At 46.0% G+C, this 27,378-nt stretch overlaps 2 protein-coding genes across 9 annotated transcripts; one reads left to right on the top strand and one right to left on the bottom strand.

Moving 5' to 3' along the window:
- Window positions 1–1,667: 1,667 nt before the first annotated feature.
- Window positions 1,668–20,625, top strand: WDR82 (WD repeat domain 82). 2 transcript variants are annotated; one of them, XM_081525194.1, is made up of 9 exons: window positions 1,668–2,116; window positions 6,157–6,254; window positions 8,956–9,022; window positions 13,844–13,943; window positions 14,372–14,488; window positions 14,735–14,890; window positions 15,332–15,401; window positions 16,613–16,755; window positions 17,778–20,625. In XM_081525194.1, the coding sequence occupies exons 1-9, from the start codon at window positions 1,956–1,958 to the stop codon at window positions 17,805–17,807; spliced, it is 942 nt and encodes a 313-aa protein (XP_081381320.1). In that variant the 5' UTR covers window positions 1,668–1,955; the 3' UTR covers window positions 17,808–20,625. The 2 variants fall into 2 exon arrangements, with proteins under 2 accessions (XP_081381320.1, XP_081381321.1); XM_081525195.1 differs by lacking the exons at window positions 1,668–2,116; window positions 6,157–6,254; window positions 8,956–9,022 and adding an exon at window positions 13,428–13,594 and having other exon boundaries at window positions 17,778–18,204.
- Window positions 16,118–27,103, bottom strand: PPM1M (protein phosphatase, Mg2+/Mn2+ dependent 1M). 7 transcript variants are annotated; one of them, XR_014064056.1, is made up of 10 exons: window positions 26,809–27,103; window positions 26,039–26,162; window positions 25,631–25,885; window positions 25,059–25,171; window positions 24,621–24,705; window positions 24,409–24,527; window positions 24,219–24,274; window positions 23,875–23,982; window positions 23,627–23,775; window positions 16,118–16,637 (listed from the first exon to the last, which is right to left on the bottom strand). XR_014064056.1 is itself a non-coding variant. In XM_081525187.1 (10 exons), exons 1-10 carry the CDS (start codon window positions 27,030–27,032, stop codon window positions 16,466–16,468), a joined length of 1,413 nt encoding a protein of 470 aa, XP_081381313.1. In that variant the 5' UTR covers window positions 27,033–27,103; the 3' UTR covers window positions 16,118–16,465. The 7 variants fall into 7 exon arrangements, 5 of the variants coding, with proteins under 5 accessions (XP_081381313.1, XP_081381314.1, XP_081381316.1 ...); XM_081525187.1 differs by having other exon boundaries at window positions 24,211–24,274; XR_014064055.1 differs by lacking the exon at window positions 16,118–16,637 and adding an exon at window positions 22,509–23,300.
- Window positions 27,104–27,378: the final 275 nt, after the last annotated feature.

A 27,378-nucleotide genomic window follows, 5' to 3' on the forward strand; every position in this document is an offset into this window, starting at 1 on the left:
AGACGCTTACTCTTTGGAAGGAAAGTTATGACCAACCTAGATAGCATATTAAAAAGCAGAGACATTACTTTGCCAACAAAGGCCCATCTAGTCAAGACTATGGTTTTTCCAGTGGTCATGTATGGATGTGAGAGTTGGACTATAAAGAAAGCTGAGTGCCGAAGAATTGATGCTTTTGAACTGTGGTGTTGGAGAAGACTCTTGAGAGTCCCTTGGACTGCAAGGACATCCAGCCAGTCCGTCCTAAAGAACATCAGTCCTGGGTGTTCATTGGAATGTCTGATGTTGAAGCTGAAACTCCAATACTTTGGCCACCTGATGACTCATTGGAAAAGACTCTGATGCTGGGAAAGATTGAGGGTAGGAGGAGAAGGGGACGACAGAGGATGAGATGGCTGGATGGCATCGACTCGATGGATATGGGTTTGGGTGGACTCAGGGAGTTGGTGATGGACAGGGAGGCCTGGCGTGCTGCGATTCATGGGGTCGCAAAGAGTCGGACACGACTGAGCGACTGAACTGAACTGATGCACTTTATATTAAATATCAACTACATAAGTTTTTAAAATAATTTATTTTTTGGCCATGCTGGGTCTTCATTGCTGCACAGGCTTTTCTTGAGTTGCAGCAGGCTTGGGTTTCCCTGGTAGCTCAGACCGTAAAGAATCCCTGCAGTGTGGGAGACCTTGCTTCAATACCTGGGTTGGAAAGATCCCCTGGAGGAGGGCATGGCAACCCACTCCAGTATTCTTGCCTGGAGAATCCCCATGGACAGAGGAACCTGGAGGGCTACAGTCCATGGGGTCGCAAGGAGTCGGACACGACTGAGGGACTAAGCACAGCACTCTTCAGTTGCAGTGCAGGAGTTTCTCATCACAGTGGCTTCTCTTGTTTCAGAGCACAGGCTCTAGGGCGCTCAGGCCTGAGTAGTTGGGCTCAATAGCTATGGTTCCCAGGCGCTAGAGCATCGGCTCAATAATTGTGGAGGACCGGCTCTTCCGCGCTGTGGCATGTGACATCCTCCCAAACCAGGAATCGAACCTGTGTCTCCTGCACTAGTAGACAGATTCTTTCCTACTGAGTCACCAGGGAAGCCCTACAACGCTTTCAAAGAAGCTTTTAAAGAAAAGCTTTCAACGCTTTTGAAAGAAAAGTTGTGGGTGGTCGTCACAAGAAGGTACAACCAAATGAAAAAAAAAATTCATCCACTTAAAATTTATGCAATCTAACGTATAGTACACCTTAAAAAAAAATACAGAAATTGAAATCTGCCTCTGTCTGTTGTGGACCACCGGTCAAAAGCGGCCAGCGATGACTCACACCCAGAACAGGCCTCCTGGGGCGTAGCCCACCTTCACAGTACCTGCTGTCCCCGGGCCTGCGGCCGGGGCTCCTGCAGGGGGCGCCTGAGTCTCTTAGCGGTGGCGAGCTCGCATACAGGCCTGCGGCTCCGGGTCACCCGGGGCCTTGGAATCCAAGGGGTAAGGACGTGGGAGTCCCCTCCCCTCCCGCCCCACAGCAGGTCGGGGAATCGCCTGTTGGGGCCACCCAGCCACGCCACACCCTGCCGGCCGCGCTGACGTCACCGCCCCGCCTCCGAGCCTCGCGCCGCCGTTCCCGCCCCGCCCCTTCTCCCGGCTGGCACCGCGGTGAGGCTCCTCGCCCTCGGCTTCTGCCTGTCGTCCCAAGATGGCGGACACAATGAACCGGCGTCGCGCCGGTTGGCCCTGAGGCGACCGTGAGGAGGAACGGTCGGCAAGGCCCCACAGTCCGAGCAAAAGAGTGTTGCTTAAGCAGGAGGAAGAAGAGGAGGAGGCGTCCCGACTGTCGGCCGCTCTCCCGCCCGCCGCCGGCGCGGCGCCCGCCCCGCCCCGGTCGGCCCCTCGGCAGCCCGCCCGTTCGCCGGGCCCCGCCCCGGCCCTGCGCCGCCGCCGCCGCCTCAGGCAGCCGCCGCCATGAAGCTGACCGACAGCGTGCTGCGAAGCTTCCGCGTCGCCAAGGTGTTCCGCGAAAACTCTGATAAGATCAACTGCTTCGACTTCAGCCCCAACGGCGAGACGGTCATCTCGAGCAGCGACGACGACTCCATCGTGCTCTATGACTGCCAGGAGGGCAAGTGAGTGCAGCGGTGGCCTTGGGCCCGGGTCTGAGTCCCTCCCGCCCTCGGCGTCGTGGCCCTGCGCTCGCCCCGCGGCCCGCTCTCTGCCCGGGTCCGGCCTCGCGGCCTGTTTTGCACACGCTCCTGCCAGGGCCGCGTCCCCTCCGAAGCCGTCTGGGAGACCTTTTTTTTCTTCATAACGATGGCGATAACAATAATCATGTTTTTGTTTTGTCTGCCTTCCGTCTCCTTTTAGAGTGCTTTTGCATCGCTGGCTAAATCCCACCTTGACCTTGACCTTTAAACGCCGGGTCCGCCCACCGCGGCCCCAGCTGGTAGCTTTTCCGCTAGTCGGGCTTCGTCCTCGGTGCCCGTCGGCTGTGGCCCCCTTGCAGAACCTTGGAGGCTGTTCGGCTGCCTCATTCAGCAGAGGCAGTTCTCTGCCCTCTGCTCGGTGACCTCGATTCAGTCGTGGCCCATCGCCTGTCCCCTGCCCCTCAGCTTCCCGCCGTGTTTTTGCCGGAAGGCTGCGTGGGTTGCAGTTGTTACCTGTCAGGATTTATTTGTTGTGCCTCTTTGGGCCCCCTGTCTTCTCCTTTCTGTTGTAAATAATTCTCTTACTCCGTCAGCCCCGGTTCCTACGTTTATAGTTAACTTTTTAACGGCATCTGAAACTTTTACTTTTTGCCAGACACAGACGAACCTGGCCGTCCCATCCCCGACCTGAATGTGAACCTCCTAATAGAACAAAGAAAATATCGTGTAACAATTTCGTGTTTCTTCTTATACTCGTTTTTTAAATTACACTTTACAGTCTATTAGAACTTACCACAATTCTAAGTCTGATCATGACATTTCCAGGTTGTCCCAAGTCCTCTGGCGACCCAACACATCTGTATCTCTGCAGAATCTTAAAAGCACAGCATTTTGCCAATTCCCCCGTTTTCCCTTTTTCCTCAGCTCTGCCCCAGACTTGTTTTCTCCATGTCCCTGCCAAATTGTGAGCTCTTTTTTGAATCCTTGGGTTTTTCTTTACTTTCTCCAGCCGTTCCTTTTGTCTGTTTTGTTTAAACTGATGTCTTCTATAAACTTTCTTTCAGAACTTGTCTCTTCATTTGTGAATTTGGTTATCTGAGGTATTGGTCTGAACTCTATTGTTCTCCCCATTTTTTTCCTATTTGGGCTGTGAAAAAGTATTATGTAACTGGCTTTGGACCTGCCTGCAGTATGTGGAAGAGTGGCCTATAGTGGTGGTCCTGGGGGAAGAGAATTGTTAGCTCCACCAATGCTGAGTGGTGATGTGAGTCAACGTTATTCATTTCTGTTCAAGTCTGGCCACTTGCATTAACGTGGAATAGAGTCAGTTATAAAGCTAGGGTGGAGATAGAGGTGGTGGGGTTCTGGAGCTAGAAGAAATTTGAAGCTGACTTGTTTGAAATGCTTAGTGCTTGTGCACAGATTAGAACCTCTCCCTGGAACTTGAGGATGGAGGGCTGTATCTTCATTCAAAGAAAATGAAAATTGTGAAAGCACTTCTTCAAAGTTTGTCTCCAAATACGGCATAATTTCCACCCCTTTGTAGAAATGACATCGACTGGAAGTCCTTCTTGTTATAAGTAAAATGTTAATTTTATAACATAATTCAGTCCATTCATTCATGTAGCATTTTTACATAATTACAAACTTGCAGAAAAGTTACAGCATTGTTTCCAAGAACTCCCAGGATCCAATAATTAGTTACCTTTTGCTCTGCTTTCTTTGTTGTCTCTATGTAAATGTTTATGTTTACATACATATATGTATGTGTATATATGTGTGTATGTATATACAGATATATATGTGCATTTTTTTCCCCTGAATCATTAGGTAGTAATATAGAGATATCAAGCCCCTTTATCCTAAACACTTCAGCATGGATTTCCTAAGCACAAGGATGTTTTCTTATGTAACCAGAGTACAGTTATCCAAATTAGAGAATGTAATATTGACACAGTAGTATACAGCACATGCTTTAAAATATTCTCATATGAATTGTGACCTTGTTTCATGGTGATCTGTGATAAGAGAGTGATCTGATAGACAGGTTCTAGTCTGGCTTTGTGACTAGGTATGTGGCATTGGTCAGATCTCTTCTCTAGCCTCAAGGAGTCCATGATCCTAAGTGGTAACGTGAAGAAAAAAATTTGCCACTAGTGTAGGTCAAACCAACACTGAAAGAAAAGTAACATTTCCTTGGAAAGCACAGTATCTGTATTAGATGGTACTAATGTTGGGAGTTTGAAAATAGCTAAAACAAAATTCTTTGTGCTTAATATTTTCTGTGTTTACTGTTCATTGAAACTTTCTTTATAATAGGAGTTCATCCACTGAGTGATTTTGCGGAGGGGGAGGTGCACCACAAGACATGCAGGATCTTAGTTCCCCTACCAGGGTTCAGACCCTCGAACCCTCCATTGGAAATGCACAGTCTTACCCACTGCTGCCAGGGAAGTCCCAAATGATTTTTGTTTGTTTAGTATGAAAGCATACAAAGGATATTACCTGTGGTAGATGATGTGAATTATTCAGAGAGTAGGATTTAATATTGTTTATTCTTACCTAATCACCAGAATCATAGTATGTGCAAAGAAGCTTACCACAATGTTTGTGAAAAAATGTGCATAGTCCTCTGAAATGGATGCATTAGAATCTAGCTTTCAAACTAGAAAATGATATGAGGTAAAAGATTATGTTAAGCACAAAACCTTAGATTAGTATTATTGATATATTTCAGACAAATAGACCATATGTAATTGAAACTGAATATTTTCCTTAGACCATACCCTTTAACATTGGTTCTTCGGGCTCTGTCTTCATTATTGTAGGCTCAATACTGAGGTAAGTAAGCTTCTCTTTCCATTGGTAGACGCATAGTCAGCGCATAGTCAGCCGTCTTGAGAGTAAGCACATGTTCACGTGCACCCTCACTCCCTCACTCTCTCTCTCTCATTCACCGGTTAACACATAGTAACTACATGGCAGAACCCAGGATGGTGCACTCAACAAGGTAGCATTCAAAGTGATCTTTTTTATTAACTCATCTTTTGGGAAACGTTGAGAGTGGGAAAATTCAGTGCATTTGGAGTGAGAAGTCTTGTTTGTAAATAGCTTTAATGTAGGGAAACCCTTGACGTCAGAAAAATTGAAAGTGCAAATTGACTTCTTAAAGCTCCCTGAGTCATCTGATTGTTTAGCATCTAGGTTTCAAGAGGTTTTTACATTGAGAGGGTGAACTTCTTTGCATAAATTCTCGGTAAACAGTAGTATAGGATTTATGAAATCCTTCTGTACGTGAATGTAGAATATTATGAAGTTTTTGATAAAATATTTTGATGAGATCAGTTTCAGCTTGATCTTTAAGATTCTGTAGAAGAAGATACAACGTTTAAGGAACTTCAACAAATAGACTGATAACCTCAAGCTTAGAAATAGATGATTTTACATTCAAGTAGAGAGAAAAGAACTAATGACTAGTTTTGATACAGAGAGTTAGGTTTGTCTGTAAAAGGCTCAATATGTGCTTTGGAACTATAAGATAGAGAGGATGGAAATATTAGGTTATATTAGGAAAGGCAGTTTTGCACCTGGTTTCAGTTTTGATAAATCATTTCTTGAAGAAAGAGCATCTTTCCAAGTGAATGGCTTAAGTTCTGGCCTCACTGGTGTGACATATTCCCATTTTCCTCTTTCTTGTAAGTTATGGATTGTTTTGTGTGTCTTTCTTCTCAAATAGATGTACTTCTCAAAGCTTACTTGTGAACACTGTAGTAAAGGCCGATTTGAGCCCTCAGATTTACTTCTACTTCCTAACTTTGGCTTTTGGTTCAGGCTGTTGCACTTGATTGATTCTGTTTATTTCCTCCCCTTTTGGAAGAAATTCTGTTTCTTTTCAGTGTTAGGACTTACCAGGAATCTTCACCCTTCCCACATCATTCAAGTGCTTCTCTTTACATGAAGATTCTAGATTTTTGTGTTGGAAGATTTTAATGGTTGTCTTTCTCTGTCCATTTCCTTGGCAGACCAAAGAGAACCCTGTACAGCAAGAAATACGGTGTGGATCTCATCAGATACACTCATGCAGCAAATACTGTCGTTTACAGCTCTAACAAAATAGACGGTAAGCAAGCTTCTTTTTAGCAAGTTAATGGTCATGATTACCTTTGTTAGGTAAGGTTTATGGAAACTTTCTGACCACTTATGTTTGATTATAGTTATTTTAAATTTTCCTGTGATGTTTGCTGTGCTAACATCATTATGACTGAAGAGATGCTGGAACCAAGCCATTAGTAATTTTGAAGGACTTGAAACTGAGAAAGAAAGTTTTCTAGTTTAGGGTGGGGAGTGGAAATAGGAAGCTACGAATTGTATTTACAGTTTGTGCTTCTTGAAACCTGAAAGAATACTTTCAGAAGAAATAAAAGAACACTTGACACACACCAAGTGTTAAACAGTGCTGCCTTCTTGTTGAAAATAATATAGATTTGAGAAAAGTTTTCACAGATAATTTCAAGTATGGTTGTTTAGTAGACCTTAGAAGAGTTTTTGTATTGTCCAAGCTATTGATGGTCTGTGTCACAAAGGACAATATACTGACCTTAGTTTTCTTTGATTCCAGGGACATTTTTGATCTGAATTTTATCCCCTTTTCCATTTATTTATTTATTTAAATTTTTTGGCCATACTATGTGTGCAACATGTGGGATCTTAGTTCCTCCATCAGGAATCAAACCTGTGTACCCTGTATTGGCAGCGCAGAGTCTTAACTGTTGCCACTCCAGTCTTAACCACTGGACCCCCTTTCTTCTTTAAATAAAGTTAATGCCTTTGAAGAATAATAGTTATTTTTAGAATTGTAAATTCTTTCTCTAATAAAGTATCTTTGTTTTTACCTGCTTTTCCTCTGTGATAGATCATTCTCAGTTGACAGGTTATCTTGGAATTGAGCTATAACATTTTCATGTTAGGACTGGGTTTTTCTTTTTTTTTTTAAATCTCACTGACTTATTGATTGTTTCATTTTTAGCAGTAAGATTTTTCTAATGTCATTCAGCCAAGGTTGCTTTGACTGCTATTTTGGTTATGCCTATCTCAGAGCAGATGGGTAGAAGTTTTTTTTTTGTTTTTATGAGACTTCTGTACTTGATTTTTAGTAAGTATATTGTTTGTACTTTTCATGCCTTTATTTCAGAAGTGGTTTTCTAAGTAAGCAGTGCAATTGATACTTTTGGACAAGAATATAAAATAGGATTTTGAGGAAATATCTCTGTGATCATCTGAATGAATGGTGTTTCTCCTGTTGGGGTGTTTTTCTGGGTGATTAAATGAGAATTCTCCAAATATGGTGCAAGATGAGGCAAACGTGTAGCACTTGCAGCTTTGCTGCCAGGCCTCTGCTGTGAGGACGTTGCCTTTCCTGTTTCAAGTGCATCCTGAGGAGTTGCTCCAACGCTTCATATCCTTTTGCCTGATTCCAGGCTGAGGTAGTAGTTTGTACAGTTTGAGGGTCTATGATACCACCCGGTACAGGAGATAACTGTACAGGCCACTGCCTTGCCGGGAACAGTGCGCCAGCTGCCGAGTGGGGCGGAGAGGATTGCGACGCCCTGCCCGTCTCGGGGAGACCAGGTAATGGGGGGGTTGCTTCTGCTCAGGGCCGGTGAGTGGGTCCTCGCAGTAGGACAGTCAGGAATACTTTACAGTTGTCACTCGAGAACTTTGAAGGTGTTTTCAAGGAAACTGTGTTTAGTTTGGAACAGAGTGCCTTTTTCCCTCTCTCAGGTTAAATTCCCTGTTATTGGTAACCCTGTGAACCAGTGGAAAGAATTTGTGCTTTCAACCGCTTTGTTCCTGTATACCGTTTACCTCCAGAATGTTCTTTCTGTGCTTTCCTTTTCTGTATTTTGGCCCTATTGCCTGTTACATTTTTCAACAATTGTTTCTTATTCCTAGTCTTGTCAGAAGCATGGTACTCTCCAGTTCTATTCTTTATGGTACTTCATTCCCTTCCCAGCACGATCGTGTTTTGTTTTACTTTTTCAGAAGGAATGATTTGGTTTTTAAGATTATTTTTCTTATTTTCTCCAAGCACAGATCTCTGTGATGATTCCTTTCTTTGATACTGTAAAAATCTCACTGCTGTGACCTGTGACTTGGTATATAGTTCATGACTTTGATTTTTAAATATCTTGCAGGCTTTTTAATCTAAATTTTCTCATTTCTTCTTTTGGCCACTTTCTAACTCACTTCTCTGTATAAGGGACCATTATAGTTGGTTAATTAGAAAAGGAATAGAACTTTACTTCTCTTTCCATTTTATTTAATTTTAATGTAAATTGTGTATTCAGTTTACATTCAGATGAGGTGAAGGTTGGGTTGACATGCTGTTGGAGAATGCTGGAGAAAAATATGCCAGAGTCCAGCCTGATCTGCAGCTCAGTATGGCTGTTTAGTTCTTTGAGCCTGCTTTGTCAGTAGCCATATGTTTTTCTTTAAGGTTTGCATTCTGTGGGTACTGAAACTGTTGTGAGTTTTTTGGGGGGTGGTGGGGCATATTTGCGGGATAAGTTTCATTATAACTATGCAGAAGCCAAAGATTGGTAACAACAATGATTTTTAAACATAGCTCTGTATGCTTTCAGCTTGAGAACTCTGCTTTTGAGTTATGTGAAATCTCTAGTGCTGTGGAAAGGAGTTATTCACTATTGTTTATTCAGACTTTGAATTATGGAGAACAGTGAATTCTTTTACCTTGTCTTTTCAAGATGAAAATGCAAAGTAAATTATTATTTAAAAATAATAGGATATTTGTCTTCTTTCAGATACTATTCGTTACCTGTCATTGCACGACAACAAATATATCAGGTACTTTCCTGGACATAGCAAAAGGTAAGACACAGGTATTAAAAAAGTAGATAGGTTATCCAGAGAATAAATGAGTGGAGAGATTTTGTTAGTGAAATGATGCTAGTTTCTCACTGCTGCTTGGCATATCTCTTAAATCTTCTCTTGTTAACCCTTCCTAAACAGTCAGCTCTAGATTAATCAAAGTTGTAGAGGCAGGGGTAGGACTTCATAGATGAACTGAAACCTCAGTTAAAACGTTAATAGGAAAAGTATGGACTAAGGATATTCAATGGAAACCTATATAGTATAAATTGCATTTGGCATTTAGAGATCTCAAATATCAGACATCCCTCAGTGAAAGGATAATTTACATGTCTGAGGCTTTCTGTATAGGTGGCCCCCATTTCAGTGTGCCCCTGCTCTACATAAACATGTTCCATATGAAGATCTTTATGAGAATGCAAAATTAATAAATAAAATTGTCCTTTGTTACTTTTTGAAAGTTAAGAAACTTGTTTCCTTATTCAGTTTTATAATGCAGGTTTCTCTCTGTCTCTTATCCCAATTCTCCTGGTATTTTTCCTCCAGTTTTTCAAGTTTGGGTTGAATGTTATACACAGTTTCCCTTGGATGCTATTTTAATCACTGGTACTTTTCTTTGCAAATGTACAGTAACCCAACATGGAGTGGTTCAGAGCCCTCACAAGAGGTGGGCGGAGAACACCCTGTTTTCAGTGGCACTTCTGATTGGGCTGGGCATTTTCTTTGTTGCTGAACATAAGAGGTGGCAGTTTTTGGTTACTGTGTAGTTCAGATAAAGAATGGCTTGTGACTAGTAGATGTTTTTGTTTGTTTGTAGTCAAATTAATGTTCACAAACATACTGTCTGTAATTGAGAGTTGATGGCAGTTGTTTGAAATTGTCCAATCTTCCCACTTGCCCAATTTCTTGACCTCCTGATTCTTACTTTGTCCCTCCTTTCGTGAGAAAGTCAAGGCCATCCAAAATGAGTTCTTTTCAACTTCTGTCTTTTCCACCTAAATTCCTCTCTTCCTTAGCAACCTTTCCCTGAAAAAGAAGTAGTTTTTTTCTTCCTTGAGAAAACCAACCCCTCTCTACTTTCTTCCATCTCCTTTGCTGCCTACAGATTTCCTTACCTTGAATTTTTTGGTTGAGAATATCACCCACTTCTTTTCACTGTCAGACATAGAAGAATAATCTGCATATTCCCATCTCTACCTCCTCATATTCATTCACTGTTTAATTCTCTCATCCAAGCCAAGCTGTTTACTCCCCTTTCCCTGCTGCCTCCAGGTAAAATACACTGCCTGGGGCTTGTTTTGGCACTCAGCCTCTCAGTAAAACTTTTTTTTCCCCCCTCTGGCTTTCCATCTTGGTTCTGTTCTTGATATTCTTGGCCTCTCTTTCTCCTTTAACTCTGAAGTAACCAAGGTTCTACCCTAGCTTTTTTCTCTTCTTCTTGGTATTTTCTCAGATAACTCCATCACTGATTTAATTCACCTCAGATGGCTTCCCAAATCAGTATTTTAAGCTTATGATTTTCAGACTGGACTTCACACCGACAAGTTTTATACACATCTCTGCAGATGTCTCTGACAGATCTGATACTCCATCCTTCGTTAAATTCCTTGGGCCAGTTCCTCTGTCTGCCTTATGTTTTTTCCATCTGTCTCTTCTAGTTCTCCCAACTCAAAGCCTCTGTTGTCTGTTCACTGCTTCTTCCTTGCCTTCACATTCAGTGAGCTGTTAAATCCTGTTGATAATACCTAGGTTTAACCTCATGTGTCACTTTCCTCCATACTTACTCCTTCGCTTCTATCCTTGCTCAGGTAAATTACTGTCAAGTCCTAATCTCCCTATCACTCACTATCCTGCTTCTGCCCTCTGTTTTGTTTTTTTTTTTTTTAACAATTCTGACCACTTCAACAGCCTCCCTCAAAAAACCTTGGAGTCAGGTTCTTTTCTGTCTGACCCATTTTCCCAATGTTATCTCCTGCCACTCCAGTTGAGGTGAACTCTTGCACTGCTTCCTGAACTACCTCATGCCTTCTCCTATCTGGCATCTTCCAGAAAGACCACTCCCATTGAAACCCTGTTCAACACAGGTGCAGCTGCTTCCGGAAAGCCTTCTCTGACCCTCTCTTGGAATTGTCTGGGCTAGACAGTTAAGCTTCCTTAGAGTGGAAGTCTTGTTCCTCCTTGCATTCCCTGTGCCTCTTAGCAGAGCCACGTGCCAAGGTAGACTTCCTCTGAGCTTCTGACCTGAATACTGGGACATAAAATTACATGTCCACATGCATTCTCCTCACTCTGTTTTATTACCGCCTCAGCATTCCCAGGAAGTTTTGGCTTATCAGTTCAGTTCAGTACAGTCGCTCAGTCGTGTCCGACTCTTCGCGACCCCATGAATCGCAGCACGCCAGGCCTCCCTGTCCTTCACCAACTCCCGGAGTTCACCCAAACCCATGTCCATCGAGTAGGTGATGCCATCCAACCATCTCATCCTCTGTCGTCCCCTCCTCCTCCCGCCCCCAATCCTTCCCAGCATTAGGGTCTTTTCCAATGAGTCAACCCTTCGCATGAGGTAGCCAAAGTATTGGAGTTTCAGCTTCAACATCAGTCCCTCCAATGAACACCCAGGACTGATCTCCTTTAGGATGGACTGGTTGAATCTCCTTGCAGTCCAAGGGACTCTCAAGAGTCTTCTCCCAACACCACAGTTCAAAAGCATCAATTCTTCAGCGCTCAGCTTTCTTCACCGTCCAGCTCTCACATCCATACATGATCACTGGAAAAACCATAGCCTTGACTAGACGGACCTTTGTGGGCAAAGTAATGTCTCTGCTTTTAAATATGCTATCTAGGTTGGTCATAACTTTCCTTCCAAGGAGTAAGCGTCTTTTAATTTCATGGCTGCAATCACCATCAGCAGTGATTTTGGAGCCCAAAAAAATAAAGTCTGACACTGTTTCTACTGTTTCCCCATCTATTTCCCATGAAGTGATGGGACCAGATGCCATGATCTTAGTTTTCTGAATGTTGAACTTTAAAGCAACGTTTTCACTCTTCTCTTTCACTTTCATCAAGAGGCTCTTTAGTTCTTCTTCACTTCTGCCATAAGGGTGGTATCATCTGCATATCTGAGGTTATTGATATTTCTCCTGGCAATCTTGATTCCAGCTTATAGTATCTTTTAAATTTTTAAGTTGATGATCTAGTGCAAATGTAATTTAGTTATGCTGGAAGATTTTGGGGGGTGGGCAGGGAAAGTACATTTTCTGTTCGTGGCACACATTTTAATTCTTTCTCATGGAACCAAAACCTCCTGAACCCCTTTCAGTGTCATCTAAAATTTGAACTTCCTCTATTTCTACAGTTAAAAAATCCAATCACAAATGAGATGTGTGACTTGATCACCTTATTTTTTAACTTCAGATTTTTCTTTGTCAAAATGAAACAGTATACCACCACCATTTCCTCTGTAATCTTCACCTATGACACCCACTCTTTTGTCTATGAAGTGTTCTTTAGCCAAGCCAGAATGTGGAGCTGCTCTTCCATAACACCCAGAAGGAAGCGCCATCTGAGTGTCCATTTTCACAAGGGCTTCCTCAAGGACTCCCCTGGTTAGGGCTCTGGCATGCTCCAAGAGGCAGGTAAAGCAGAGTCACATGCTGTCCTCTCTATAGGCTGGGCCCAAATGCTGGGGAAATGGTGGGTATCTTCAGTGCAGAGCATGGCAGAGCAAGAACATGAGCAGAGGGGAAAAGAGAGCCCAGATGAGTATTTGGGCTCATAAAAAAAGTATTTTTCAGTGAGTGATTCTTAACCATAAAAGGGGACCCATATCAGAAACATAGCATAGGCTTGTTAGCACAGGCCTGTGGCTCTCTAGGTATGGTGCTCAAACTATCGGCCTCACCGTCACCTAGGAACATGTTAGAAACATAGATTGTCAGACCTATTGGACCCACAAACCTCTAGTTAAGGAATTTTTTTATTAATAAATTGAGATATAGTTCAATACCATAAATTCATCCTTTTAAAGTGTAGAATTCAGTGGTTTTTAATATATTCACAGAGTTGGGCAACCATCACCACTGTATAATTTCAGAACATATTCATCACCCCAAATAGAAACCCTGTATCCGTTAACACTCCCCATTTCCGTCTTCCTAGCCCCTGGCAACAACTAATCTACTTTCTGCCTGACCTTTTATTTTCATGCATTTTTAATATGAATAAGTGATTTCATTTCTTTTTATTGCCAAATAATATTCCTATGTGGTGATAACGCATTTTGTTTATCCATTTATTAGGTGATGGACATTTGAGTTGTTTCCACTTTTTAGCAATTATGAATAATGCTATTATGAAGACAGACGCATGGGGATTTTTTTTTTTTTGACATGTTTTCCTTTTTCTTGGGTATATACCTAGCAACGGAATGTTTACCTTTTTGAGAAAGTGTAGAACTTTTTCAAAGCAACTGTACCATTTTACATTCTTAGCAGCAGTGTATCAGGATTCCAATTTCTCCACATCCTCACCCACACTTGTTATCTCTCTTTTTGATTTTCGCTATGCTAGTGGGTATGAAGTGTTATCTCATTATGATTTGATTTGCATTGGAGTCATATATTTTTATGTTGTAGCTTTAAGTTGCTTTTTAAATTATACTAATTGCCTTTGATTATTCCAGATTGCTTGTGTATGTCTGTTTCTTAAAATAACGTTTTTAGGAGAACATATATATAGGTAGGCAGGTCAAGTGGTTTAGAGTTCATATATAATTTTTGCAGATATTTTGCTTCAACTCCTATTTATCTTGATACATTGCAGGGTGGTGGCCTTGTCCATGTCACCTGTGGATGACACTTTCATTTCTGGGTCTCTTGATAAGACCATTCGGCTCTGGGATCTCCGCTCTCCTAACTGCCAGGTAATGTTGCCTCACAGTTACACTTTAAGTGTTTCCTGTGGTAAGCATTATCAGTAGTGCTCCCTCTCAAGGTAGGGGGAAAGCACTGATTCCTTTGTGGAATCCCAGAGTCTTTAAATTTTGGAGAAAATCTTTTCTTTTCCTGGTAGGTGACTGATAATTGAGTTAATACCTTAATAGAGTGCATATTTATTATGATCCGTGCCTTAGTGTTTTAAAAGCAGTTTTCCTGGAGACTCTGAACTATAGATTTTAGATTCCAGAGATTTGTTTTTATTTGAATTCCGTGTCTGTGAAATTGTAGAGTTGATCTGAAATGAATTGCATGGAGACCTATTTTTTTTAAACTTCATTTTAGTTAGTTTTTTGTTTGTTTTTGGTAGAATCCTGGGTTCATTAACTTTTTTTAAAAATTTCTTTTTTCTTAGGGTCTCATGCATCTACAGGGCAAGCCAGTTTGTTCTTTTGATCCAGAAGGATTAATTTTTGCTGCAGGTGTCAATTCTGAAATGGTCAAACTTTATGATCTTCGCTCTTTTGATAAGGTAAATCTTTGAATCTTTGAACTGTCTTGATACTATGGAAGTTTTGAAGGGTGAGATGGACGTTTAAGAGCCTTTTCCTACACTAGAGGAGGTATGTGGTAGATCTTAGAAAGCATCAGAGCAGTACTTAATCCTCTGCTTTCCCTAGTCCCAAAGGAATCTAAAGGGATAGAATGAGATTTGGCTCTGGCAGAAGGAATAATTGATGTGCCTTGGGCCTGAGGCTGCTGTCTTTATCTTTTGCAGGGGCCATTTGCAACATTTAAGATGCAGTATGATCGGACTTGTGAGTGGACAGGACTTAAGTTCAGCAATGATGGCAAGCTCATCCTCATCTCCACCAATGGCAGCTTCATCCGTCTGATCGATGCATTCAAGGGAGTGGTGATGCATACGTTTGGGGTAAGCTGACAACTTTTGAGCTTTTTTTTTCTCCCAATGTTCTTACCTTTTTTCTGTGGTCATCCCTTCTGAGAATTATGTTAGCTAGTTGATGGAGACCAGCAGTTGTCCTTGGTTAAAGGCATGGACTGGCATTTTCTTCCTGCACTTGACATTATTTCTCTTGGATTCTGAGACATTTACTTCTCACCCAGTGGCTCAAGTTTGGTGTTTAGATATATAATAATTCTTGACCATAAACATTTTCTAGCCCCCTTGAACATGCAGTTGGGAGTGAATTAATTGTAAAGGGTGGTAGCCGAGTTTGGAACCTTGCTAGCACTGTGCATTGAGAGAGAGTATTTAACAGAAAAGAAGATGTGTATGTGGAGTCAATGTTTGTAGGCAGTTATTTTTTGTTAATGGCACTGTAACGAGTATTGTTCTGCTTTTATTTTTTAGGGTTATGCTAACAGCAAGGCTGTCACATTGGAGGCCTCCTTTACTCCAGACTCCCAATTTATTATGATTGGTAAGCTTCCTTTATCCTCTTTAGGGGTTATTTCTTTGATACTGTGCATTATGTTACTTTTGCTGGTTATAACTAATTAAGATACCATTTATTATCCTCTTGATAGAAATTTTCAGATTTCTGTGTAGCACATTGTGTCAAAAGTATTGTGTCTTTAAACTGTCCTGACTTGGCATTTCTTTACTGGGAATGAGTGTTAAGGATGGTCTTCTAGACCAGCATAGAGTTGTCCTACAAGCACTGTCTTGCTGATAGTACTCACTTCCTGTTGTAACCTTGCATTGAATCACCTTAATATAGATGTTTGTAGGGTGATCGTATTTAACCCCCTTTTTAAATGAGAAAACTGAAGTTAGAGGGGAAATCACTTGCCTGAGAATAGAGTCTAGATCAGTTCCTAAAGTGTCTTTTCTTCACTGCCTTCACTCTCTCTCTGTTGGAGTCCTTTAATGGACTGGAACCTGGTGGTCCGGAGTTGACGATAAGAAAGTAAAAGAGAGAAAGAGGCTAAAATTCCTTGGTTTACGCAGAGAACCAATAAAACCCTTAAACAGGGCTTGCACTGCTCACAGAGGCACAGGGCGTCCTCTAGAGGAGGTCTTGAAAGCCTGGGCAAGAAAGTGAGCTCAGCACGTTTCCACGCTGCAGAGAATTAGCCAGAGAAAAAGAGAGATAGAGATAGAAAGAGAGAGAAAGAAAGACACAGGGACCCAAGCTCTGATGGAACAAGGGTGCTTTATTCAACATTGTGTGAGTATATATATTGTTTTACAAGGTAGCTTTTTCAGCAAAGATAAAGATCAAAAGACCAGTCTTACAAATTACCAAGGAAGCAAGGAGTAATAGGGGTCATAAAGCTAGAAGACAATCGATATCAAAAGAAAGAGGGTTGTAAATAATCACTTTTACCATATGGTCCATATCAAAAGGAAAACAAATGGAGGAAATGCATGCATTCCTCAGCCCTGGGAGTGGCGTGCTGCTCTGCTTGCTCCTGTAGTCAGGAACTGATAAGGAACAGAGGATTCTTGACAGATCAAAAATAACACACAGGAAGCCTCCTGTTAAACCTTCCCTGACACCTCTCCATTTCTGCTGGTGGCTGGGTCCTGAAGGTTGGCCGCTTTCAAGATGTCAGTCCGTGTCTGTTTGCCACTTGTCTTTGTAGTGTGCCTTGAGCTGTTGTTACATGCCTTGATGATTCTCTTCAGGTTCGGAGGATGGCAAGATCCATGTCTGGAATGGAGAGAGTGGTATAAAAGTAGCTGTATTGGATGGCAAACACACAGGCCCCATTACCTGTTTGCAGTTCAACCCCAAGTTCATGACCTTTGCCAGCGCTTGTTCTAACATGGTATGTGAACAATGGGAGATGTCCTCCACGTAGGGGCCCTTTTCATTTGGGGTGGGGGTCCTTCAGTGAGCACAGTGAGTTGTGTTTTAAATAGGCACAGTTACACACACCCAAGTTCATGTTTGTCAGCTAATGGCCTCCTATTTTGCCTCTGTTATCTGATCTGTGATTGAGCTGGCCTTTCACTTCTACTTTTCTTTCCATGATCTGGGATCACCTCTGAGGTCCTGGGAGATCCTAGGTCAGCTCTGGCTCCTGGTTTTATGTCCAGACTACCAGGAGCTATGCCTCATAGTTTTTTGGTTTCTTAAAATTCCTTGAGCCAGCCTTTTGTGGCTGCAAACTTTCAGTTTTTCCATTCCTCTCAGGTTATGCTGAGTTCATCATAAATTCTTAGTTAATCACAGCTCACCACTTAGAATTTTCTCCAGGCCCCTGTCTCTTCCTGGACAACATGAGCAAAACAAAGTATCAGTGAATCTCAGCCTCCTCTTGGCATCAGCCTCAACCTCAGCTTCCTCTTGGCATTTCCTAAACCTGTCTAGGTATTGGGGTATGAGGCATTTCATTACTAGCCTACTCAGAATACATTGCTCCATCTCTTTTTTTCTTTTTAACTAAGAAAACTGTCAAAAAAAAAAAAAGCAACAGAGCCATCCAGTCCAACCTCTTTGTTATTTACAGCTCCTGAATGAGAGGGCCTGCCTGAGGTCACTTGTAGGTTAACAGTGAAGCCAGACACCCACCTCCCGGAGAGCACTTCTTTTTTTTTTAAGCACTGGACCTCTGTGATGGAACTTAGTGTTGAAGGGAAAAACAACTAGCTTACTTTCACATAGATTGGGGAGTGTTTCTTTGTTTATAGATTGCCAGTCAGTTGATTAGGAGGGAGGGCCACCAGCCATAGCTGCTTCAACTTTAGGGTTGGGTGCCTTGATGGTGGGGGAGGGGTAAGAAAACCTTCAGCAATGGGGAGAGAAGCTTGGTTTCTTAGAGTTGACTTATGTTCTCCTTTCATCCAGGCCTTCTGGTTGCCCACCATTGATGACTGACCTGCACGGTGCTTGGCTGTTTTCTGTACAGCGAGGGTGGCAAGTAGGAAAAAACTCAGAGGGGACTAAGATAATAGTGGGATTGGATCATTTGACTGGGCTGGAGAGCATCTTTCCACATGGCCTTCCCAAGAATGTGCTGTACATCTGCTCAAAAGAAAAAAGTACTTTGCCAAGCTTCTTCAAAAGGACTCTTGGTGTGGCCGACTCAATCGGGACTCAGACTTTCCAGCTGTCACTGCACCGAACTCCTCCAGAGGAGTGACCAGACTTGTGATGAGGGTATAGTGGGGCCCTCAAGACGCCTTCAGTTTTGAATGTATTTGCTGCTGAGGAGTCGGTGAAGTTCATTCTGCACATCCCTTCTCCCACCCCCATAAATGCATGGGAAGCCACAGTTCTGATTTTGAGATGCTAGGGCAGCTTACTGCCCCTTGCCCTCACCCTGCATGTCTTGTTACTGGGTCTCCCTGTGTTATTGTGGCATTATCCACAACCGTTGCATTACTTAGGTGCCAAACATTTACAGAAGTAAGTCCATGTATTTTAGGGTCAGAAAGGGACAGATACAGAAGGACCTTGCTTTCCAGGAAGTCTTGCAAGTTAGTCATGTGAAGGTGGGTGACCTGACCATGCCTCAGGCTCTGGGTGGGCAAAGGGTAAGAGCCCACAAGGGAGGGAGGAGGGGTAGCAGGTGAATTCCTAGGGCTGGGAGGTCTAGCAGCAGCTTGGTGTGGTCCCCTGTCATCAAGACAAACCCATGGTCCTTCTGGGTGCCTGCCAAGTTTGATTGTGTATGAAAGCAAGGTGGGCCTCTGTTTTTGTACATGAGCTCCATCACACATTCCTGTGGGCCAGTATTGTGGAGTGAGTCCGAGTTGTTTACACTGATGCCTTCCCTGCCCACCACAAGTTGTGTACATAGTCTCCAGATGATCCTACCCTTTCCCCAGCTCCCAACACGGGGCTGGCCTAGGCCTGTGTTATATGTTATATTTAGCCTTTTTATATATGACTTGGGATTCTGTTGTTTGTATTTTAGCACAGTGTGTGTACACCTTCATTTAAATATATTGTGTGTGTGCATACATATATACATATATATATATGTATGCACACACACATATATATATATATATATATATTTTAAAAGTATCAAAGAGTTCAGCTGAAGGAGATGGAGTCCCATGCCCCCAGAGAAAGACTGACTGCATCCTTGCTAATAGTGTTTGCCACAAGTATTAGTGAGTCTTCCCTATTACCTTTTACCCTTCGGGAGACTAAACAAAAGCAAAGCTTTTGAGTGTTTGCTGTCCCCATGGCAGCTAAGTGAGGGTCTTGGAATGACTGCCTTGTGTTCCTCAAGTCGCACTTTGGGGCCTTCTCTACAGTATTAGCCCCTTTTTTGCCCAGTGATGCTCTGTCTGCGCCTATATGTGTGTGACAGTCACTTTTGCATGCCTTTTGTGTCTGGCTTCCAGCATTTGGGGACAGGATGCTGGAACCAGAGCATTTTCAGCTTGTCTGAGGCTTCTTTGCCAATTACAGGTCACTCCTGTTTACCTGGTATGTCTGCTTTCTTGCTTCTTTTCCTTGCCTTGTCTTGGGGAGGATTCCTGATCGGCGTTGAGATAACTCATTACCTTTTCCCCTGCATGGCCTTCTTAGAGCAGGACAAGTGGCATATTATTTCACCAAGTTCCCAAACATCTAAGCGAGTAACACATTCCCTGCAGACCCAGAAACAGGCCCAACAAGGTTATGTTTGACTTGCCCAGGAGTACCTACCCGCTGAAAAGCAAGCCATTACTCTCGCCATTCAGCAGCAGGAATAGGCTGCAAATTGCTAGCAGTTACTGTTTTGTTTTCTTTTGCTTTTTTAGCAGTTACTTTTTGGCTTGTTCCTCAAATTTAAGGGCAAGGGGCATCCATCTTTGCCAGACATAGACTGGAATCTACAGTTTCTGCAGTGCCACACTCTTTATAGCTCTGCATTCTCAGAGTGGCGAGACTTTTAGAAACCAAGTGATCTGAACTATTAACTGCCCACCCCTGACTTTGCAGGGTAGAAAATTCATGGTAGGAATAACTGTTCAGAGAGAGTACTTGGAACTGTAGGTTAACAAGAAGGCCTGCATAAGTGACGTATCTGTACCCAGAGCAGCCACCACACATGACTTGTCTATCCGCAGGAAAATGATTTGTATTGAGTTCCTGTGTTCGAAGCAGAGGCAGCAGGTTCTTTGAAAATATGCACTGCACTGCTTCCGTTTATGGGGACCTGTGGCTGCAGAGCCAGCTCCTGAGTTGGGAAGGAAAGGGAAAAGATGCAGCTGGAAGTGACTGAAGATGATGCGGTGGTGGGAATAAGGCAGAATTAAGGGAGGAATGTCTGTGGGTCAGAGACCCTGAGGAGCACCAGGGCTGCTAAGACACCTTTGGTGGGAGCTGAGGTGCTTAAGTTCTTCTGGGGGTGGGGGGCGCACCAGGCTCTCATGAGTCAGGGCCAAAGCCACTGATTTATATGTGACAGTGACACTGCACTGCTCAACCACCAGCCAGTGGGGTATTTTTTGTTTTTTTAGAAAAAAACATAACTTGCAGTCATGATTAATGCTTATTAAGAAAAACCTGGGAATTTTAAAAAGAATCAGTTTACCACCCAGATGTTACCACTGCTAATCTTTTGGTGTTAAGTGTTCCTCTAGACATTTCTGTGCATATAGATTTTTGGTGTGTTTACATAGTTGTTATTCTACTGTATATACAATTTTATGTCCTTTTTGTACTTAACATATAAACGTTTTTTTCCATGTTATCTGTCTTAAACAGAGTTTTATGGCTGCAGCCTCTTCCGTTGAGTTTTCAGAGCACTGTTTGCCTTGTTCTTAGAGTTGGAGGGCATGGGGGTGGGTTGTCTCCTGTCAGTCCTCCTGGCTCATACTGGGACTCACTGTAATGCTGTGGACAGGTTGTTGGGCTTGCTGGGACTGCCTCTGGTAACTAAGGCCTGTGGGCTGTTGGGAGAAACCCCTATATCCAGCTCTTAATGCATAGCAGTCTGGGTCCCTCAACCCCCCCATTCTTATCAGCAGTAGGGCCAGAAATGAGTGACCCAGAGAAGGCAGGCCTGAGCCAACCTTGAGATCCTCAAAGGCTGTATCTGGTGTATACCTCAAGCTGCCTTTCATCCCCACAGTTAACCTCAACCCTTGATCAGACTGGCACCTCTAGCTGGAATAAGGTTCATCTTGCTAGGCCCTAGCTTGTAGGGGGGCAAGTATAGTGGAATTAAAACTCTGGTAGAAGGCTTGGCCTGTTCCTTGGTAACCCGCTGCCTGGCCAATGAATTGGTAACTCACTAGTAGCTTGGCATCCTCAGCTGCAATACCGTGGGCCTGCCACTTTGCCCATGGTCATTAGAGGTTGACCAAAGGCTCTGGAGGGCAGCAGAGGGAGCGTCCCAACTTGTAAGGGGCAGGCCACGCACAGGCTGTCAACACGACTGCTCAGGGAGGAGGAGGGCTACTGCAGTGTTTGGCTCTGCTGAGAGATGAACACACAGGTGAGCGTGGCTGCCCTTGCAGTGGTCCTTCCTGTCAGTTTGGTCTGTTTGCAGTTGAGAGACCTACCATTGCCTACTTCCTGGGCTTCAGCCTTGTGATGTGAGAAGCAAAGCAGACTGTGGGCGAGCTGGCTCAGTAGTTGATGTGGGTAGTGGGTTGGCAGGCACAGGATACCACTTACAAAGCTTTGCTGGGGGCAGGGGTGAGTGGAGGGTGGGGACTGCTGAAGAAATAGGAAGTAAAACTGCAGGGCGGTAGGGCACAGTTGTCCTTGCCAGATGCCTCACTAGAGTCCTGGAGAGGCTGCCCAGAGCTTCTGGGGCCAACCACAGTTGGTCATGACCCAGCTATGGACAGAGAGGTAGGCCCAGAAGTGCGGGGCTATGGAATATGACTGTAAAAAGTGAGTAATTTCAGTTTATCCTATCTCTTCCCTAGAGAACATGTAGGAAATGGAGTCTAAAATGAGTTAATGGGCAGAAAAGAAGGTCTGGGAGCCTCCCCATTGTGTTAAATAAACAAGTTTCACCATCATATTGGGGCTTAGTGGTCCTTGTCCTTTCTGGCTGCAGTTTAAGGCTGTGAGTTGCCTGGTAAGAATTAATCTCAATTGTAAACTAAAGTAAGAGTAGATGAGGGAAGAGTTAGATAAGGCTGAGGTTATGAAATTCAACAAATACTAAGCATTTGAGCCTTGGCCAGTGCTGGATGATAAAAAGGGATCTTGTAAGGAAGTTGAAGAACTAAGCTACTCATCAAACAGCAAGCTATGGAGCCCCAACTAACTTTTCTCCAGTCAGTAAGTCTAGCTTTATTCTAAATTTACTATAAACTTTATACTAAAACTACTATAATTTGCATTTTTAAAAATCCCAAAGGCATTCCCTGTGGTACCTCAGGCCCAGAACTCACAGCCAGCAGTGGGGACCCTCCCTTCTGTTCCCCTGGGCAGCAGTTCTCTCACTGGGGCACATCCCAAGCTGGGAACTAGGGAGGCTGCAGAGAAGACAGTGTTGACTATAGGCAAATTTGTAAGGTGGAGCTAAGGCTAAGACTGATTTTTTTTTAAAGAAGAGAACGAGCAAAAGCAAAAAGTACTATAATGCCAAGCTACACAATTCACAATTCACAAGGGTTCTCTGCACATAAACATTTAATAGGGAGGTGATGGAAGCAACAAAAGGGCATTGTTGAGGCATCAGCCTTGGGCAGGGCTGGGGCCAGAAAGGAGCAGTCAGGAGACCCAGCTAGGGTCAGGAGCAGTGATGAGGACATTCACCACTCAGCCACCTCTGGGGCTCCTTCTGCCCCTTAGTTTCTCCCCCAACTATAGCCCCTGGGCCCGTGCCTCTCCTCCAGCACAGAGGGGAGCAGAGTAGGATTTCAGTGACATTCATGCATTTGAGACCTGGATCCAAACACAGGCTGTCTGCCCTTTCTGGCATCCTTGGCCAATGCACTTAGTCCAGCTGTCCCCATTTGGGAATAATGTATTGGGGCTGTTCAGGATCCTCTCTGAGGAGCCTTGCATGGATTTCTAATGTAAAGTGACTCTGCCAGACATTATTGACAGTAGCGTTCTTTGCCTGGCAAGGGAGGGACCTGGGGAACTCCCTACATTCTTCCAGCTCTGACCGCCTTGTAGAAATGCGCGCCTTGAAATGGGCAGGGGTCAGGGCTCGGTCTGGGACTGGGGCAGGCAGACCTGCTGTCGACCATGGCGGAGGGATACCCATATTGCACCTGGCTTCTTAGTGATTCTGGGATGCGGTGTCTGAATCCTCAGTGGCTACTGTGCCCCTGGCCCTGGTGGTGCAAGGGAATCACGAACACAGAGACGTCGTCGTAGGACACCTGCCCTTCCTGTATGGGACTGTCGTCCATCCCCTGTGTGCTGCGTATCAGCATCTTGGCCAGCTCCGAGAACCTGTGGGGATCGTCCTGCAGATGTACTTTGGGGCCAGATCAAAGAGGCAAGGCCAGCCCTCAGAGAGAGCTCACGTGGTGCTGGACACTTGAGAACTCAAGCAGTGCAGTCTGACTGTGGGGCTTGGGAGGGCCACAGGTTGGTCCATGTGAGTATGGACCCAGAGAATTTGGGGACCCACAGTCACCCCCAGGAAACCTGAGGTAGCTCCAGTCCTGGCCAACTGTTCTTAGCCAGACTCCTCTGCAGTGTTGTCTTCTCAGTACTTCTTAATGTTGCTGCTGATACTAACCCAGGTCCAGGCAGATCCCCAGCAACTACACTACCTGTGTGGGTCCTCTCGGTTGCCAGGAAGGAAGCTCCACACCAGCCGTGCCACTTGCTCATTGGACAGGACATCCCAGAGCCCATCAGTTGCCATGACAACCACATCCTCCTCCTGGGGCTCCAGCTGGTCCATATCGAGCACAGTCACCTGCAATGTAAGTATGAGGTCTCCTCACTGCTCCCTAGCTCCCGCCAACCTTGCGTTGTCTGCCTTTCTGGGCAGATGGAAGTGTTGTGGCCCCCTCACCTGTGGGACAGATAGCAAGAAGGGCTTGAGCTGAATATTTGTGTCCAGGACTCTGAGTTGATGGTCTCCTAGACCCCGGGAGACAGCCAGGGTTCCCAGTAGCCGAGCCTGGAGGTAATAGAGGTGTGAGGTGATAGCAAACAGCCCCAGAAAATGTACACGTAAAGCACACAGAGGTGGAATGTGACCCATGGGTGCCTGGGCTGAGGGAGAAACATCCTGTGACCTTGGAGCAGCCCCTAGGACCTCAGCCAAGGCCCCCCACGAGGGACAAAGGAGCTCCCGCCTCTACAGGGGGTGATTCAAGAGAGATTCTCGGAGTGGCCATTCACTGACCTGCTTACCCTGTCCATGAATCAGTGGGTACTTGAGATCCGACTTCTCCACACACTTGTAGCTCCTACCAGGAGCACACCCAGCATCAACCCAGGCCAACAGGGCCCACCTTGCCCCGTGAAAGGGACTGCCCCAGGCCACCCAGCTAAGCCTGGACCCCAGGGCTCTCCCCAGTGTTTCCAACCCCACCTCACTTACCAGCCACTCATGTGGTGATCCCTGAATAAGACCTTCTGCCCCAAGTCATCCCCCTTCAGCCGCCGAGGGAACTCCAGTCGGGTGAACTCACCAGCCAGAAGCTCAGGGTAGATAAAGGCCTGGGATAGGGAGGCCTTGCTCAGATCAGGCTCCCTCTGGTGGCCCAGGAGCTGGGGTTCCATCCACATCCTCCCTCCACAAAGGGCACCTACCAGCTGCTGGATCCGCTGCCGCTCAGTCTCTGGGGTGAACTCAGAGCTCAGGGGCCGTACCTCACCCCTCCGCACCAGGATGGCCCTGGATGAAGTTTTAGAGGAGATGGAGAGGTCTGTGGAACAGCATCCATCCTTACCCATGGCCTCCCTCCTGCTGGCCCCTCCTCCAACCACCAGGGGCCAGTTCTGCCCATGCCAATCCTTTGCTCAAAGCCCCTCCATAACTGCTTAAGTCCTGCAGGGTAAAGCCTCAGCCGTCTGACCTGGTCCCTGAGGTCCCTGCCCTCTCTGGCATCTGACACATGCCCAGTACACAAACAACTCAGCCAATCTTCCTCATTTCTGTCTCTCCACTTCCAGTCCCCTTTCACTCTCCCCCCACCTCTACTGCCCGTCTGCTCGCCCCACCTTGCCCACCCTCCAGGGCTCACTCACCTGCTGTCCCCAGCATTGGCCACATACAGCTTTCCCTTCAGGGACACAGCCACCAGGGCTGTGCAGCCACCCACCTGGCCTGAGGCCTCCAGCTCTCGCCCGATCACCTCATCCTGGGGCAAACCAAGGCTGCTTTAGCTGCTGCCTGTATTGCCACCGTGCCACTGTCCCCAACCCCCACCCTATAGCTCACTTCCTCACCAGCAAGCATGACAGTCCCTGCCCAAAGTCTAGCTATGACTCCAGGATCCCTGTGGTCAGGAGATTTAAATATATCCTTGGGGAGGTATGGAAGTCATATTCTAAACAGTGAGGAAGAGAAACCAAGGACCTAAAGGACGTGCAATGAGATAATACAGGTAAAAGCACCTAGTACATATTAATAGGAGGTGCTGGAGAAATAGGAGAGGTTATGATGACTGCTTAATAACAACCTAACCCAATCTTATCCTCTCAATCCAAAGATCCAGGGTGATCACCATTAAGTGCAGGGATGCCCCCCTCAACCCAGAGTCCCTCAGGTCCCTGGGGGTAAAACCTTCCCTCCTTCCCCAGCCAAAGGTCACACTCACACACTCCTGAAAGGCATTCTCCAGAGCCCCGATCACCAAGTCTTCCGTTCTAATGCCCTTTTCCTCCACAAACTGGGGGTCACTGGGACAGACGCAGTGGCTGCTGAGGTGCATGGGGGGCTGAGTGGCCACCATGCCCTCTACCACAGCCTCCAGCTGCCGGCGCAGGCAGGAGTGCAGAGTGTTGGCAGCCAGGATAGCTGCAGCTGGACCGCCGTGCCCATCAAACAGTGCCCAGTAATGACCTGTCAGGAACTGTACAAGAAGGGCTTGGCATCAGGCTCTGCCTGGCCTCCCCAGTTGTTCCCTGGCCAAAAGTGGGGCACTAGGGCAAGAACCTCACTCTGCAGTCCTGGCCCCAGTCTTGGCCCCAGACTATAAGAGGGGCTCAGGCTCAGCTGCACTCACCTCCTCTGAGCACAGGGTCAACCATTCCTGGTCCTCTTCAACCCCAAACTCACATCTCCGGATGCACAGCTTCCCGCAGGCCGCCTGATCCTCATTAAACTCAGATTTCTCTGCGTTGATGATTCTGAGGCCAGGACGTGATCAGTGACCCTTTTAGGGACATACCTCTGCCCCCATGGACACAGAGAACAGTTGAAACATAGAAAGGAGCCCTCCCTCTGGAGCAATAGCCACGGTGCTGTCCCTAACACACACCTGGACAAACAAATGCTGGTAGTTTGCAAACTGTTCAGTGACCTCACAGCTAAGGCAAAACTCAGGGCTCAGCCCCTCTGGAGCTTACCTGCTGTCCTGGGCTGGGAGGTAAGGGCAAGGCTGCCTAGGGAGGTGTGAGGCTTCCTTGCCTATCCGCTGCCCCATCTCAGCCATAACCCAGGGTGAGATGTGTGTGTGTGAGGAGTGGAGGGACTCTCCAAAGCCCAGAACGCTGGACCTCTGCCCAGTGACCCTACCTCTTTTGGAAACCTGAGGGGGTAGGCTTTTGGGCTGAGGGGGCAGGTCCTTCCCGACCTGAGCTGGGATGGGGGAGGGACCAGAGGGAGTTATCCACAAGTCGGGGGCGCGGGATCCCTCACTCAGCTGAGCCTGTTTTCTCAGTCGTCAGCACGGGACCCCGGGCGGAATCGCGGGGTGGGGGACGCGGCCTCAGGATAAGACTCGCGGGGAGGGGAGCCGTTCGGGCGGGGGCCCGTTTGGGGCCGGGCACTCACTCGGCGTAGCCTGCGTTCCAGGGCAGCAAGCGGCCCCGCACCGGGCTGCGCACGGGCCGGGCGTCCGGGCGGCGCGAGGCGTCGGCGGTGCCAGAGCTGGAGCCCGAGCCGCGCAGGAAGCGGGGCCGGCGGTAGGGCACCGGGCTGGCGCGGGGCCGGGGTGGCCGCGGCGCGGGTAGCGGTCCCCTCGGCAGGAAGCGGCGCCGGAACCAGTCGGCGGACATGGCGCGGCGGCCGGGGGCTGCCCGCGGGCGCCGGGCTGGAGGCTCGGCCGACGGCACCGCCCGCTTGTCCCAGGAGGAGGAAGCAGGCCAGGGGCGGGGCGGAGCCGGCTGCGCGGCGACGCCCCCAAACCCCAAACTTCCCGTCTCCCGGGAGGGAGCCTGTGCGCGGCCTGGGTGCCATCAAACCTACCGACAAGCCAATGGTGTTATCAACCCCACTTTACAGGCAGGAACACTGAGCCTAGAGAGACAAAGAGGCTGGCCCCCGCTCACCCAGGAACCTGAGCGGGCTGCGGTTCACCCACCCGTGTGGAGCACGAGCCTCTGAGAGGGAAAAGTGCCTCCT

Source organism: Giraffa tippelskirchi, chromosome 9, assembly GCF_054371585.1.
Source record: "Giraffa tippelskirchi isolate mGirTip1 chromosome 9, T2T-mGirTip1v1.2.pri, whole genome shotgun sequence".
In the NCBI taxonomy this organism is placed as follows: domain Eukaryota; kingdom Metazoa; phylum Chordata; class Mammalia; order Artiodactyla; family Giraffidae; genus Giraffa; species Giraffa tippelskirchi.

Bases quoted from the DNA above. Each gene is read 5' to 3' on its own strand.
- WDR82 (XM_081525194.1), top strand. From the start codon at position 1,956: ATGAAGCTGACCGACAGCGTGCTGCGAAGCTTCCGCGTCGCCAAGGTG. The intron at 14,891-15,331 runs GTAAGCTGACAA...TTTATTTTTTAG, and splicing joins TGGTGATGCATACGTTTGGG to GGTTATGCTAACAGCAAGGC. The intron at 16,756-17,777 runs GTATGTGAACAA...CCTTTCATCCAG, and splicing joins CCAGCGCTTGTTCTAACATG to GCCTTCTGGTTGCCCACCAT.
- PPM1M (XM_081525187.1), bottom strand. From the start codon at position 27,032: ATGTCCGCCGACTGGTTCCGGCGCCGCTTCCTGCCGAGGGGACCGCTA. The intron at 26,163-26,808 runs GTGAGTGCCCGG...TCCTGGCCTCAG, and splicing joins TGGAACGCAGGCTACGCCGA to AATCATCAACGCAGAGAAAT. The intron at 24,528-24,620 runs GTAGGTGCCCTT...TCCCTATCCCAG, and splicing joins GGCAGCGGATCCAGCAGCTG to GCCTTTATCTACCCTGAGCT.